Source organism: Ammospiza nelsoni, chromosome Z, assembly GCF_027579445.1.
Source record: "Ammospiza nelsoni isolate bAmmNel1 chromosome Z, bAmmNel1.pri, whole genome shotgun sequence".
Taxonomy (NCBI): Eukaryota; Metazoa; Chordata; class Aves; order Passeriformes; family Passerellidae; genus Ammospiza; species Ammospiza nelsoni.
Window position 1 is genome coordinate 32,575,965 of NC_080669.1, and position 15,132 is coordinate 32,591,096.

At 44.0% G+C, this 15,132-nt stretch overlaps 1 protein-coding gene across 4 annotated transcripts in view; it reads right to left on the reverse strand.

Annotated features, from left to right (window-relative positions):
* NTRK2 (neurotrophic receptor tyrosine kinase 2) overlaps window positions 1-10,299 on the reverse strand; it is a 197,847-nt gene extending 187,548 nt beyond the window's left edge. For 3 of the 4 annotated variants that reach the window (XM_059493179.1, XM_059493183.1, XM_059493182.1), the window contains exon 1: window positions 10,091-10,299. In XM_059493179.1, the coding sequence (XP_059349162.1) occupies window positions 10,091-10,299 (209 nt within the window). The remainder of the gene's footprint in view (window positions 1-10,090) is intronic. The other variant, XM_059493181.1, reaches the window with a different exon arrangement.
* Between the last annotated feature and the right edge of the window lie 4,833 nt (window positions 10,300-15,132).

Genomic DNA, 15,132 nt, shown 5'->3' on the forward strand with positions numbered 1-15,132 from the left:
CCAGCATTTGTATTTTCTACTTAGGTGGCTTGATGCTGCATGGATTTGTGTAAATTCAAAATATTTGTAATTTTGTAATTTTGTTATATCTGTAATAATGGCAAAACCATCACCAGACAGTCAAGGGAGGGGATTGCTCTGCTCTACTCTACACTGGTCTGCACACCTTCAATATTGTCTGCAGTTTTGGGCCCATGATAAGAACGATATTAAACTATTGGAGACCATCCAGAGGACAGCAACAAAGATGGTGAAGGGTCTTGAAGGGAAGCCATATGAGTAGCAGCTGAGGCCACTTGGTGTGTTCAGCCTGGAAACTGAGGACAGACCTCACTGCAGGTACAACTTCCTCATGAGGGGAAGAGGAGGGGCAGACACTGATCTTTCCTCTGTGGTGACCAGCAACAGGGCCTGAGGGAACGGCCTGAAGCTGTGTCAGGGGAGGGTTAGGTTGGATATTGGGAAAGGATTTTTCACCCAGAGGGTAGCTGGGCACTGGAACAGCTCCCCAGTGAAATGGCCACAGCACCATTCTGACAGAGTTCAAGAAGCATTTGGACAATGCTCTCAACACATGGTGTGACTCTTGGGGATGGTGCTCTCTCAGGGCCAGGAGCTGGACTCAGTGATCCTTGAGGATCCCTTCCAACTCAGCATATTCTGAGACTCTGTTATATGTGCACAATAGAGTCTTAGAAAGATGCTTACTAACTACCATCCTAAACTTAAAACTCTTAAAACATACACTTATGCACATTACATAGTTAGACCCACAGAGTCAATAAAACTGCTCCCAGCTGGAGCGTAAAGTATATATGTTTACCAGGTGAAGATCACTGTATGCATAATGTGTTCCAAAATCTGTTTCTAAAAATTAGAAGAGGCAAGACTGGAGGGGAGAATAAGCGATGAATAGGCAGTAGACCATTCACCCACCTAGTGAGTGAGGGAAAAAAAAAAAAAAAAGACATGTTTCTATGAAGTTGAAGAACACAAATTTGGAGGAAATACTATAAATAATGCTCCAGCGGCATCTGGGGCACCAGATTCAATTTCTTTGATTCCCTAAGGAAACATGATTCCAGCCTCTCAGAAGATACCATATTTACAAGCCATCTGAAAGAGGGCAATCTCTACCTTACCTGTTTGTGCTGTTCTCATTTTGGCTGTAATTTAACTCTCAGTGAAGCAGGAGCAGGACTCAGCTGTCTCACTACACAAATACATAGCTTCTTAGCTAAACAGACAGTCCAGCACTCTGACCCAAAAGCACATTTGAATGTTCTATGCCAAAGAAGGCAACTCAGACAGGAAGAACCAAGGCATTCCCACATCTGTACGCCATACAGGAACAGAAGTTAAGATGCTCACATGCAAGACCTTGGTTCAGACCTATGCTCTGCTTCTAGCAGAGCAGTTCTTCACATGCATGCTGAAATGGTACACCTAGGACCACAAAATCAGTTTGCCCCACACTATGACCCTGCTTGCTAAAAGGAAGGTCTTGCTTTTGTCCCCCACCCCAATGAGCTAAGTCCCCAATGTTTTCTTAATAGTCAGTGGGGATGGAAGGGGATAACTGCATGGGGTAATTTGCAGTGCAAATCTAATTTAGCCTCCTGAATCACTTCCTGGAAGAGTGTGGAGAGTAGCCTACTTCCATTGTGGACAGTAGCCAGCTAAAGCTGGCTAAGCCAGAGCCTACTAGCTCTGCCTTAGCTACAGAGCTAGTAGGGAGTTGCCAGATTTTAAATGCTGAGGCCTGAGACAGTCCCAGACATGATTAGTAGGTCCAGCACATGACACCCAGAGCACATGCTGTGGGAAGGTCTTCCAGTCCATGCCCAGTAAGTCGGACATGCCCAGGATGTGCACATGATTTATCCGCATATGCTTGCCACGCTGTCTGGCATTCAGAAAACCAGACGGTCGTTGCAAAAGAATGGGAAGTCACACCCTATGCACTCTTCACATGAATCTTGCTGCACAATGTGGGGTAGCCATGCTCCACAAGATACCTGCTGAACACAGCCTTACTTAGTTTTACAGGCATGGTTAGGAAATTAGAACGGTAAAACTAATTTCATTTACATCTAAAATGGGAAGATTTCTTTTGGTTCACCTGTCAAACCAACAGGAAAAACAGGTAACTTTCCCAGCCTCAACTACAGCTCTGTGGGCAGATCCTTTCATAAGAAGCTCAGAAGTGTTACCTTTTCACTGTTGTCTGTTTCAGCAATAGATTGAGTTTGATTAATTGTTTGCCTTCCTTTTATTTATACATCAGACAATTATACAATGAACCATATATCCTCTACGAATACATAGCAGGAGCTGTAACTTTTTTTTTGCATGAGGAGCTTCATTCCAAAGCAAAATTATCTAAAATGTTGGAAAAGACTCCTGCCTGAAATACTCAACCATAGCTTCCACTTACCTCAACATATTTTATATTCATACAGAACAAAAAATCATGAAAGGCAAAAAAACCTGCAAGTCAAAAACACATCCAGTAATCGAGCAACAACTGCCATCTCTTCCTAACCTTAAAAAGGCAGGAAAATGCCTGAATCAAGGTTCCTTTCATCCTTCTCGTACATACTCTAAACTATGCTGGTGAAACACTAACTCCATTCATTTTTGTCACTGACTTTACATAGGCCAGAATCCCAGCCTCAGCTTCCCCCTGAAATAAAAAGCATCTAACTACCTTGCAAGATCAGGACTAGTTTGCTTTAGCAAAGTAAAGTTCAAGTTACACCACTCAAAGATTACAATCTCTCAAAGTGCCTCTGAAAATACCTTGGACACCTTTGGCCTGCTTCCTTCCATTTTATCTTACTTCTGAAGAAAAAAAAAATCTCATTACTTCAGCCTTGTCTAGGAAAAAAAGAATATTGACCTGAAACCTGAGCTCCAAGAATTTATCCTAACAATGAAAACACAACACAGAAACATATATAGCTGAATTGGTATTAAAAATATTTACATTTCAGCTGTAGCCTCTTACCAATGCAGGTAATATTCTTAGAAGAAAGCAATAACAAAAATAAATGCTGAATTTCCATGGTGTGGTTCCTTTCCAGTAAGTCCACCACAATTGTGCAATGTGATCATGACATGATTATAGAGTTCAGCACCTTGCATGGAGGAAGCAGGGCCACAAGTGAGACTGAAATCTTGGATTTCAGGAGAGATAACTTTAGCCTCTTCAAGGATCTTCTTGGAAGAATCCCATGGGAACAGGCCCAGCAGAGAGAACAGGGGTCCAAGAGAGCTTATCAATAAATATTCAAGCATCACCTTCTCCAGGTTCAAGACTAGTACATCCTGATGAGTAAGAAATGGAGCAAAGAGGGCAAGACACCTGCATGGATGAGCAAAAAACTCCTGTCAAAAGCAAAGCACAAGGAGGAGATACACAGGAAGTGAAAGCAGCAACAGGACACTTGGAACAAATAAAAAGAGGCTGTCCTCGGGGGATGCATTCACAAGGAGCTGAGGAGGAGCTGGCAGACACACTAGCGGGGCTGCTTGCAGTTCTCTTGGAACAGTCATGGTGATCAAGAGAGGTGTCTGAGGACTGGAAGAAAATAAAGTCACGCTGGTCTTCAAAATGGGCAAGAAGGAGGACCCAGAGAACAACTGGCCAGCCAGCTCCACCTTGATCCTTGGAAAGTGCCTCATTCTGGAGGCCATCTTTATCCATATGGATGCCAAGAGGGTGATCAGAATTAGTCACCATGGATTCAGCAAAGGGGAATCGTGCTTGACCAACCTGATTGCCTTCCACAATGGTACAACTACCTGGATGGATGAGGGCTATTGTCTACCTCAACTCCAACAGGGCTTTAGATCCTGTCTTACATTATATCCTCATAGGCAAGTCTAGGAAGCATGAACTAAATGAGTGGACAGTGAGCTGAATTGAGAACTGGCTGAATGGCAGATCCCAAACACCTGCAATCAGTGGCACAAGGTCTAGTTGGAGGCTTCTCACATGTGGTGTCCCCCACTGGGGGGACACTGGGCCCAGCATTGTTTAATTTGTTCAGCAGCGATTTGGAGAAAGAGACAGGGGCCTCCTCTGCAGGTCACTGACAGCACAAAGCTGGGAGCAGTAGCCAATACCCCAGAGTGCAGCCTTGACAGGGTGGTGCAGAGAAGAACTGTCTGAAATTCAACCAAAGCAAAAGCAGGGTCCTGCACCTTGGGAGGAATAGCCCCAGGCATCAGCACAGGATGGGAGCTGAACTACTGGAAAGCAGCTCTGAGGAGAAGGGCCTGGGGTTCCTGGTGGACAGCAAGCTGTCCGTGAGCCAGCAGTGTGTCCTGGTGGCCAGGAAGGGCCATGGTGTCCTGGGGTGCCTTGGGAAGAGCAGTGCCAGCAGGGTGAGGGGGGTGATCCTGCCCCTCTACTCAGCCCTGGTGAGGCACAACTGGAGCTGTGTCCAGTTCTGGGCTCCTCAGGACAAGAGTGGCATGGACTTCCTGGGAGAGAGCAGCTGAGGGCTATGAAGATGATTAAGAGCCTGGAGCATCTCCTATACATGGAAAGGTGGAAGAAGTTGGTCCTGTTCTGCCTTGAGAAGAGATCACTCAGAGGTGATCTTGTCAATGGATGGAAGTATCTGAAAGAACAATGTCAACAGGACAGAACCAGGCTCTCCTTGGTGATGCTGAGCAATAGGACAAAGGTAGTGAGCAGAAACTGATGCACAGCAAGTTTTATCCAAACATGAGGAAGAACTTCTTTACTGTGCAGGTGACCAGGCATTGGAACAGATTGCCAGGAGAGGTTGTGGAGCCTCCCTCACTGGAGCTATTCAAGAACCATCTGGATACAGCCCTGTGCCACATGCTCTTGTAGGCCCTTCTTGAGCAGGGAGGTTGGACCAGATGATCCCACCAGTGCTCCCTTTCAAACTGAACTATTCAGTGATCCTGAGATACTGTAATACTACAATTAATAGCTATTAGTAGCTATGCAAAAACACAGAAACTCCATATGTGCATTTCAGGCAGGCAGTAATTTGTTTTGCCTTTTACAGTTTCTGAAAATATAGATCCACAATCAACCAGGAATTAAGATGCATCCCAATTATATATGATCATATATAATTTAACAGCAATGATGTACTACATACATCTGGATGAAGAGATCTTCACAAACATAACAGCATCCTGTAAAAAAGCATATTCACAACCCAAGCAGTAGAAGATTTCAGACCTCTATGGATTTATCTCTCCATTCAAAATGCATGCAAATTAGTCAATTTATACAATCTGCTTTGCTTTTTAAAGGGCAGTTTTTAAAGAGCAGTTTTTCAGAGGTAACAAGCTAAATATACATCCGACATCAACAACATACTGAAGCAGTTTTAGAATTCTTTGCTCCATTACCTGCTACCTTTCTCCTGCTCAGGCAAGGATATCTGGATGACCACCTTAAAGGCCATACTCTTAGACATTTGTGTAGAGAGAGATGACAAACATGGGAGAAAGAATTGCAATCCGAAAAAAAAAAAGAGAAGATAAGGGATCCCTCTTTATTTAAAAATGAAAACCAAAATGGAGAAATCAGGTCCATGTTCAGTTACGTAAAATTTTTTTGCTCTACAGTGATTAGAGATCCAGAATATTGCTAAGCTACTTTCTCTGTTACACTTGTCAGCATAAAAATAATGGAGAAAAAATAGAACCTGAGAAATCTGGAAAATGCCATCCTAAAGATATCACAGGCTGCACTGCCAAGCCATATTTTGCCATTAGTATGGAAAAAAATGGAAGTTTCTTGAAAAGAACATGTTCAAGACCAAATCTTTTATTTCAGTATACACATCCCAAACCTTTTTCCAAACTCTTGAGTGACCAAAGATATTGAGGGAGAGACAGTGTTCCTGCCACCCTGCCCAACGCTGACTGCCTTCTGAAGGATGACGCTCTCTTCCAGCCTCATGAGCTGTTTTGTCTCTGCCTGATTGAGACAGCTTCAGTGGAAACCCTCAGGAGCCCCATCAGTCCTCAGAAAGCAGAAGGGCAATGTCTAGAACAAGACATACAAAAGGTTCCCCGGGAGCAAAAAAAAAAGAACAAAATTCAGTGCTTTGTGATCCCAGAGTATTTTTAGAGCCTAAAAATTATAAAACTGATTTTCACAGTGCTTACTTTTAATTTACCTCAACCAATTACCCAGATTTTTAAAGGAAGATTTTTTTTTTTTTTTTTTAAAAAGGACAAATTCCTAAATGAAGCTATTACATCACCACTGTCCAAAATGCCTTTAATAATTTGTAGCCTGGTGTCTCATGTTTTATTATACAATTCCAAGTCACCAGAAATAACTTCTCAATCCAGCCAAGTCATGCAATGATGCACAGCCAGAAGTTGCTTTGAGGAAGAAGGGGCTAGAGGCTGAGGAGCCTTGCAGACAGTTTTATATGACATTAAATCTACAACAGTCTCAAAATCGAGAATAAAAAAGACTGAAAATACCAACAGCTCTGAGCTTCAATGAATTTAAACATGCTTTTTTTTTAGCACAAGCTCACATGACTTGTTAAATAATTTACTCTATAAATTACTTATCCTGTCTTACTTATTAACAATTCTAGAGTGCTTTATATAACTGCATTAGAAATTTATTTTGTGGTTTTGAAATGTACGCAATACACAATCACCTCTCTTTTAATAGGCAAGAGCTTAAAAGTCACCTACTATTTTGTTGGCAAGCAGTTCTTCCTGAAAAACACCAATTAATTTCAAACCTCATTCACCTGAATAATCATAAGTAAACCTATTAATGACTTGATAGCAGAACTGTGAAGCTAGGCCAGGAATATACTTGTACTGCAAGATGTCGCTTTTAAATCAAACCCATTTGAAGAGTCATGTACACTGAGATACAACAGCAATACATTTTCCTTAATGAGAAAATATTATACTAGTCCTCTTACAAGAAGTCCTGACCACTCTAAAAATTTCTCCCTTACTATCCTATTAATATTTTTGCACGAGTGATCTCGACAAGGCCTACTTATTTGCGATTGTGTCTACAATGCATGGATTTTACAAAACTGATAAAGTGATTTTGCTTTTGTCACTCTTGGTCCTTGGTTTTTAATGTATCAATGACTGATACCATTTATCCTAATGCAGAGCCTCACTCTGGAGTTCAATTTGTCCCTAATAATATCAAAGTGACCAAACAATTATTACAAGTACAGTCTGTTATGATAAGCACCAATACTTGTTTTCCAGATAAAGACCAGTCCACACCATCATCTTAACCAGCCAGGCATATCTAAAATCTGTCTCATTTACTGTAGTAGAACACTATACAAAAACAGCCAGGAAGGGAAAGAGTGAGAGAGATGACTAAGAAAGCACCAGGCATAAATACTCTTATGCCCTCCCACACCAAGTTTCAGCAGCTGGCCTTCATAGGGCTGATGCAGAGGTACCTCTCCATAGATTTGGATGCTGGATCTGAGCAGGAATCAAGAAATAGCTGGACTGGGATGAGACTGCTTATAAACTCTAAAGTACAATCCACTTGTGGACCAAAACAGTGAAGCACCTGAGTGTTAAGTGGTGGAGGCTGCCAGATACATGGTACCTCATCTCTGTTATTCCTGCTGCACCATTCCATCTTTTTCCATTTCTTAAAGCCAAGTGGAAAACCCTGGCTGCCCACTCACATCCTGCCTGCTCAGTGCCATCCACCTGGCCCACAGCCAATCCTCTGCACCACCATGGGTTTCACATACACAGCCTGACCATGCAGCTATCCCAGCGCTTCCAGTGCCTGTGGCTGGGCTAACGAACTGCGCCCAGGACCCGTGGCCCGGGTGCCTGTGGGTGCCTTGCCTAGCACTGCAGGATGCACTCCTGTCAAGACCAGGACATAACCAACAAGTGCAGGAGTGATTTCAATAGATACTCATTAAATACAAGCAAATAAGTTCTTCAAATTAATTGTCTTATACATTTTACATGTTATTTATACCAGGAGTAATTCCACTAGAGACCAATGGAATGTATCTGCAGAGCACATAAAAGAAGAACCAGGCCTGAAGCTACACTGAAGCTAAGTGAAATGCAACACTCCAGTCTCTTAGACCTGTTTTTAGCTAGAATTAAGCAAGATCTATGGTGTTTTAAACAGTTTGACAATCTGTACCTACTGTATTAGAACTGCTTCTGTATGTATTTAGTGTTTAGTGAGCTCACACAATGAAATAATGACAGATACTGCAGTTCAATTTTTAATTTGTCTATAAACTAATTAAAGGGTCCCTGCATTTTATGTTAAAACACACATGAAAATACCATCTTAAATACGTGCAACAGCATCTCCTGAGAAATCCATGACTCAAAATTATTTTTAGATCACCAAACAAAACAATGTGCAATGTCACAGAATGATACAGTAAAAACCAAAAAGAACTGTGAATAAAATGATGCTTAAAAAAAACCCAGAAAAATTAAAGCCAAAAGTATTAATGTAAAATGACTAGACATGTTTTAAGCTCATAATGGAAGAAAACATATTTACAGTATGTGTTTTCTGTTCTGGCCTTTCAAACCAGAGATTAAATTTGAGACGAAAATTGCTCTGTTACTTCTAAACAGAATGCACTGGATAAAAAGGCTACCAAAGCCTATAAAAATGATCACAGATGCATAGCTCAAAGTAATTTTTTTTTCTATTTAAGCAATCTACGTAAGCATCTGAATCAATAACAGTTATAACTCAGAAAGACCATTTCTTTGTCACAGGTCCTAAAAAATCTCCCAAAGGTAGGCCATACGTGAGTAGTAGAAATTAATGCCTCCAGCTTTTCCATGAGCAAATGCAGGGAAATGCAGCAAATTGACTTAAACGAACTGCAGGAATGTAGCCCAAAGGCTAGAATTTAATCTAAACTCACACCGTATTTCACAGTACTTTTTTATTTCTTTTAAAAGACACTGAAAAACAGAAGAAGGATGGAGAATACAAATAGTGAGAAATCTGTATAGAGTTGGGGCAAATATGCTGGTATCTTTTACATTAAATGTCACAAAAACAAATTCAAAAACAGGGGTAGGGAAATACAAACAAAACAGCGTGAGAAGGTTTTTCCCGAGATCTATAATCTACACATCCAGTATCCAAAATTTTTTGCTCTGCAAGAGGTTTTCTTAGACAATGGACATGAATGCCATGGTGCTCTGAACTGTGAAACTATGCCGGATTTAACACAAAAAGCTGCAGAACTCCCTCATCAAATACTGTCTTCGAGGCAAACGAGGATGGAAGCACCACACGGGAAGGAGAGGAAAAAAAACTTTTTCCTCACGCTTAATTAGTGCTCTCTAATTCCCTCCCAATTGCTGACAAGCAGCACTATGTTCATTCCTCTGCAGGTTTTGTATTTTTTCCTTCCAGCCACCTCCACTGAGAAGGTCAGAGCAGGTTTGCATTCCTATGGTTAGGCTATGAAAGACAGTTTGCTGTCACTTTCCGGCGCATCTCTTCCTTCACTTTTTTTTTTCTTTTTTTTTTTTTTTTCTTTTTTTCATTTTTAAAAATATAAAACAGGAGAAATCTGGGGCGAAGGGCAAGCCACCCACCAATACTCTTGGTTCGCAGCGATAAGCTGAGGGAACGAAAGTTAAAAAAGAAATAAAAGAAAAAAAAAAAGAAAGAAAGAAATAGAAAAAACCCCTCCGTTTCGTACCTGCTGCCGCCGCAGAGGTGCGGGCTGAGCGGTGCGCAACCCGCGGCAGCAGCTGGGGCAGTGGTCGGAGGCGAAGCCCCGGCCCCGTCCCGCTCTCCGGCGGCCCCGCGGTCCCGCCGCAGCCGGCGCCGACCCCCGCGACCCGCATCGCCAGCGATTGGGATTCATCACCTAAACGGGCTGGCAGCGGCTGCTCCGGCAAGCCGCGTCCAAACAAAATCACACGGGGCTTTCAGGCTTCCAGCACCGCCTCTCCCCGCGGAGCAAAAGCCTCTGGCGTGGGTCAGTCCCCGCCGCCCCCGCCCGCAGCTTCCCCCGCCTGCTCCGGCCCGTCGCCCCCGCGCCCGGCCCCGGGCCGCACTCACATCTCGGTAACATTGTCGCCCTCGGCGCTCCTCTGCGGCACGGGGAAAGAGGCGATGCCCGGCGACGATCCCGTGCACCAGATCCGCCAGGAGCTGCACCCGCAGGACGCGGGGCAGCCCAGCGCGCTCGGCCAGCAGCCCAGCACCAGGCAGCACAAGCCCCACAGCCGCGCCAGGCCGGGCCCCGGCCTCCGCCGCCAGGACACCATGCTCACCCCAGCACTGCCCCGACGGCCTCCGCCTGCTCCCGCCGCCGCCGCCGCAGCCGGGGCGCACGGCCGGAGGGTGCGCAGCCTTCCGCGCCGCGGGCGGGCACCCGGGCCGGGGCTCACATGGGCGCGCCGCAGCCGCAGCCACCGGCGCCTCGCGGCTCGGAGCGCCCCGGGCGCTGCGCGGGGCGGGGGGGGCCCGAGCCGGGCGCCGCGGCGACAAGGGCGAGCGGGGCCTCCGGCGGCGCGGCACCTGCCCCTAGCCCCGCGGGCGGACAGCGGCAGCGCCTGCCCCCGCGGCTGCTGCCGATGATGCTGCAAAACGCGCGGGGCGGCGGGGGCAGGTGGCGGAGGCTGCGCTCCTTTCTGCGGGGGCTCGGGCGGCCGCTGCCCGCCGGAGGGACGGCGAGCGGGCGGCGAGGGAGGCGCAGCGAGCGGCGGCGGCGGGGCTCAGAGCTCCGCGCTCGCCCCTTTATGCACCGTCTCCTCCTCCCTCCCTCCAGCTGATAATAAAGCAGCTCCGGCTCCTGCTCCAGCCCAAGACGGGAGCTGCCGGCGAAGTGACGTGGGGCTGACGCAGAGAGGGGCAGAAACTCCACAAAATGAGCCTGAAATAAAAATGAAAAAAAAAGACAAGAGAGGGAGGAGGGGGGAGCGGGGGAAAGGGAGGGTGCCGAAGAGCAGATACCAATAGGCAGCCTGCACTTGAGCTTTCAGCCTCGCACGTACATGTACACACACACACACACACACACACACTCTCATATAGGCGTACAAGCACCCCGCGGGATGGGCAGCGCGGCGCCGCCTGTGCGGACTGTGTGTCCTGCCGGGCGGACGGAGGCACCGTGCCGAGAGGCACCTGGCATGCCCGGCCAGGGCGGGAGCTCGCCATCGGGTGATAAACGGGGATGTGCGAGAACTCCGGGAGCGACCCTAAAACGCCTTGTTTTCCTCTTGACAGCTCCGCGGTCGGGGCTGCTTTTCGTTTCTCTGCCCCCACCCCCGGTTGCGGGTTTCCGCAGCGCTGCCGGCGCACCGGATCCCGCCGCAGTGCCCCGCGCTGAGCGCTCCGCAGGCGCCACCGCGCGTCCCGCCGCCGCCGTGCACCGCGGCCCGCCCCACCGAGCCCCAGCGCCGGCCGGACGGACGCGACGCGCCACCACAAGTAGTTACCGTTTCCGTACATCGAGGCTGAGGCAAGTCTGAACGACATAAGTCACGTATTCGCAGGTGCAAAGAGCAGCTGATCTGAGATGCTCTTCCCTTGCCCTTTCTGAGATTCTGTGCTTCTGTCCTGGCACATGTCATCTGTGACGACGGGTCCTTCACTTGCCACTTCACCATTAAGTATAGAGATGTTGGTGGTCCTTTTCTTACCTAGTTACCCAAGCTGAGTATTTTGAAGTCACTAAATCAGGGCGAATTAAAGAAAAAAAGTTACAGAATTCCTACTACAAAGGTACAGAACAAACAGTTAATACAGTGTTAGAAGGTGCTTGGGAATCAATTTGACATGACACTAATTGGAAACACACTCTGTTCCATTTGCATTTTCTCCAGCTAACAGGAAAATCCACATCTTACCAGGTGGATTTGCAGGCAAGGCATGAGTTGGTTTTGCTTTCAAAGAACATCCTACTAAGAAAGTCATAGCCATATACCTAGCTGAAACACACTATACAGAGGTAATACACCTCCCCATAAAGCAACAAATGCAGACTGTACAAAAAGACATAATCAAAAGTATTGTCAGTCATGATACTTTTAAACCAAAGTTTTGAAGTTTAAGTAAAATTGTTGTATAGATAATCCGAATATACTGCCTCTCTGTGAAGTTCAGCACTTTGAAATAAAGTATTTCTCTGAATAAAATATTTATAGAAGGGTAACAAGTAAAATTAAAATGTCATGCAGCAATTTTCTAGAGGAAAGAATGGTGATTTTTAAAGAATTTGGAGGAAAGAGAAAGAAAAATTAATAGCATAAACTGCAATATGATTCAAATTAGAAAAGACCTTGAGAAAGAGCCTTAATGCAAGATAGAAGTAAAATTTTAAAACCGGTAAGTTGCTGCAACACCCACATTACTGTTCTCCAGCCAAGTCTCCTTACAGCTTTGGAAAATGTGTTTTATTCCCCCTCTCTCAGCTGGAGGAATACAAAGACATCACCTCTTTAGGGCAATAAATACCCATTTTAACCGTCCTAGTGATTCTATGGCAACAAGCTCACATCAGTCTAATCATATATACTGAATCAGCATATATACTAATTAGCATCTACTGAACATTATTCTTTCACAGAAATCAGTGAAATTGAGGAGTTGTCAAAAAAGTTTTAGATAAAACCATGCAGTTGGATCAAATTGGCTAATTAGATAATTCAATAGTGTTGAAAGAGTAAAGTTCTGTCGGCCAGATCATATATTCGTAAGGCTGCAGACCAGTGTTAAATAAAGCTTGAGGCAGCACTTGGAAAAGGGTCATATCACCTGTTGTGGTAAACATCAGTTTATGTTTGCTGCAATTCAAAATATTTCTCATAGGAATGTTGCTGAACTGTACAGGAATCTTGTCTTAGAAGGTTTGAGATGCAGAGATTTCTATATGACAATGCCAAAATTACCAGGCTTGAAAATATGATGGTAAAATTGCCAAATACTGTTAAAAATCTATTTTCTCCCTAAAATTAGTATTTTACCAAAATTGACTCGGAGAAGAATGTGGGAAGAAACAAACTGAAAGTGTAATATTTTCAGGCCACCAAAGTTGTCAAAATGAAAGCTATGGAATGCTCCATCAAGAAATACATTGCTGCCTTAGTGGGGGAAGCAGCAGCCCTTTCTACAGGCACAGCAGCCCTTTCTAAAGACTCACCTGCTGTGAGTCTTTAAATTCTAAAATTACTAAAGGGTAGCTGTACAAAGAAATTTGGTGGTAAATCATGACTTCATCTCTACATAGACAAGTTTTATTTCTATGTTAACTGTGCGTATTTTTCTCGCAGATTCAAGAAAGTACAAAAGAACTTAAAATACTCAAGTACTTCCTATTAATCAATACTTAAGGAAGAGCCACAATATGAATCAGTATTTAAGGGAGAGCCACAACTAAACCAATAAAGACAAGCAGCTTTCTGGTAATGCTGCAAGAACAAACATCATCCTGAAGGTGGTGAAATTATAGCAAATACTTTAAAATATTACAAAGCTATAGAGTGTGATCAGAGGACTCGAAAATATGAATTGAGTCAAGATTGAAAGAACTCACTTTCTTCAGTTCATGAAAGAACTGACAGGAAGTTCAATAACACCCCTGAAATATATAACAAGGACAGGTAATATTTTTTGGCTCTAGGATAGGACAAGGATTAATACACTTGATTTACAACAAGGCAGATTCGTGTTTGACATCATGAAAACTTTTGAAAAGGACAGTTAAGCACAGCAAATAGATCACTTCAGAGAACACTCAGTCTTGAGTAATAGAGCCTTCTCAGAGCAGGTGAGGTAAACCTCTTTGGAGCTGGTAAAGAGATTTGCCTTAGGCAGGTGAAAACAAATCAATGACTTCCCAGAAATTCTGTTCCTTTGCAATACATGTTTCTTTGCCCATTTTTATTTTACTGACATAAAGTTATGGGAGAACATTCATCTGAATATACTACAAGGAAAACCTGAAGATACTGGAAAACTCACTGTTTGCTTGAAATCGCTGTTCTAAAGTTGAGTGTTTGATTAGTTCAAAAGTTTTGAAACTTTAACTTGTACACCATACATAAAGAATATGTCACAGCATAGAAATTATAGTAACTATCTGTAAAGATTTAAACATGTATTTCTGGAAAAGAGGTAGGAGCTGAAAACTCAAAGACTCCTTGTGAAAGTACTGTTATTTAGGTGGAGGAATAAGGAATTATTATTACCACAGAGTCTGGGAACAGGTAAAGGCCACATAATTTGTGTGTGTGTGTGTGTTATGGTATCCTATCCCATCCAAAGGAATGTGTACTCAAAGACCAGTCTTACCAAAACTGTGCAGAAATAAACTGCTTAAACTTTACTTACAATTTGAAAATTTATAGCTCTTACAAGAGGGAGAGGTTGGAGAGTTCATGGGACCTCATGATCTTTTCAGAAACATTTTGTTTTCCAGCGAAATACCCCAATTCCCATGAAACTTTTCACTGGAAGGTGTTATTGCGTTCAAGCTAGAACTGTGGTCTGAGACAGACGTCTGTACCATGACTCAGAGCAAGCCTGTGAACTCCAGTTGACAACATCTTTTGTGCTGACAACTACATTGAGGTGTACCTGCTTCTCTTATATGAAATGCCACATCTTTTCCCTAAATGACAAAATTTAGCTTCCACATAACACTTTTCTGAATTTCCTCCAAACATGAGGCACTCTCCAAGTGTTTTAGCCTACATTTTAAACTTTCCAGTGTTCCACCTATTTGCAGATTTATCTAGCTACTTCATCCTGGCCCGTTTTGCTTTCCTAATAGTGTGTTTACCTTATCACTTTGAAGCACTACTCAGCCTTCATTGGCTTTAAAGTGAAGCTGAATCCTGCCACCTTGTGCTCAAGAAAATCAGCACATCTCTTTATTTTGGGAAGGAGTGAAAAAAGAGGAAAAGGGAAGGAAAAGCTTATTAACTACCATGTTTCTATTAAACAAGGAATCCATTGAGGATCTGAAGATTTAATTGGTTGGGTCCAGTTTGATATTGCCTGAGATGTCTACCTGAGATCTTCTCAAAAGGACAATCACTCTCCTACAGACACTGTTCATACCATGAACAGCCACTTTTCAAATCTCCACAGGG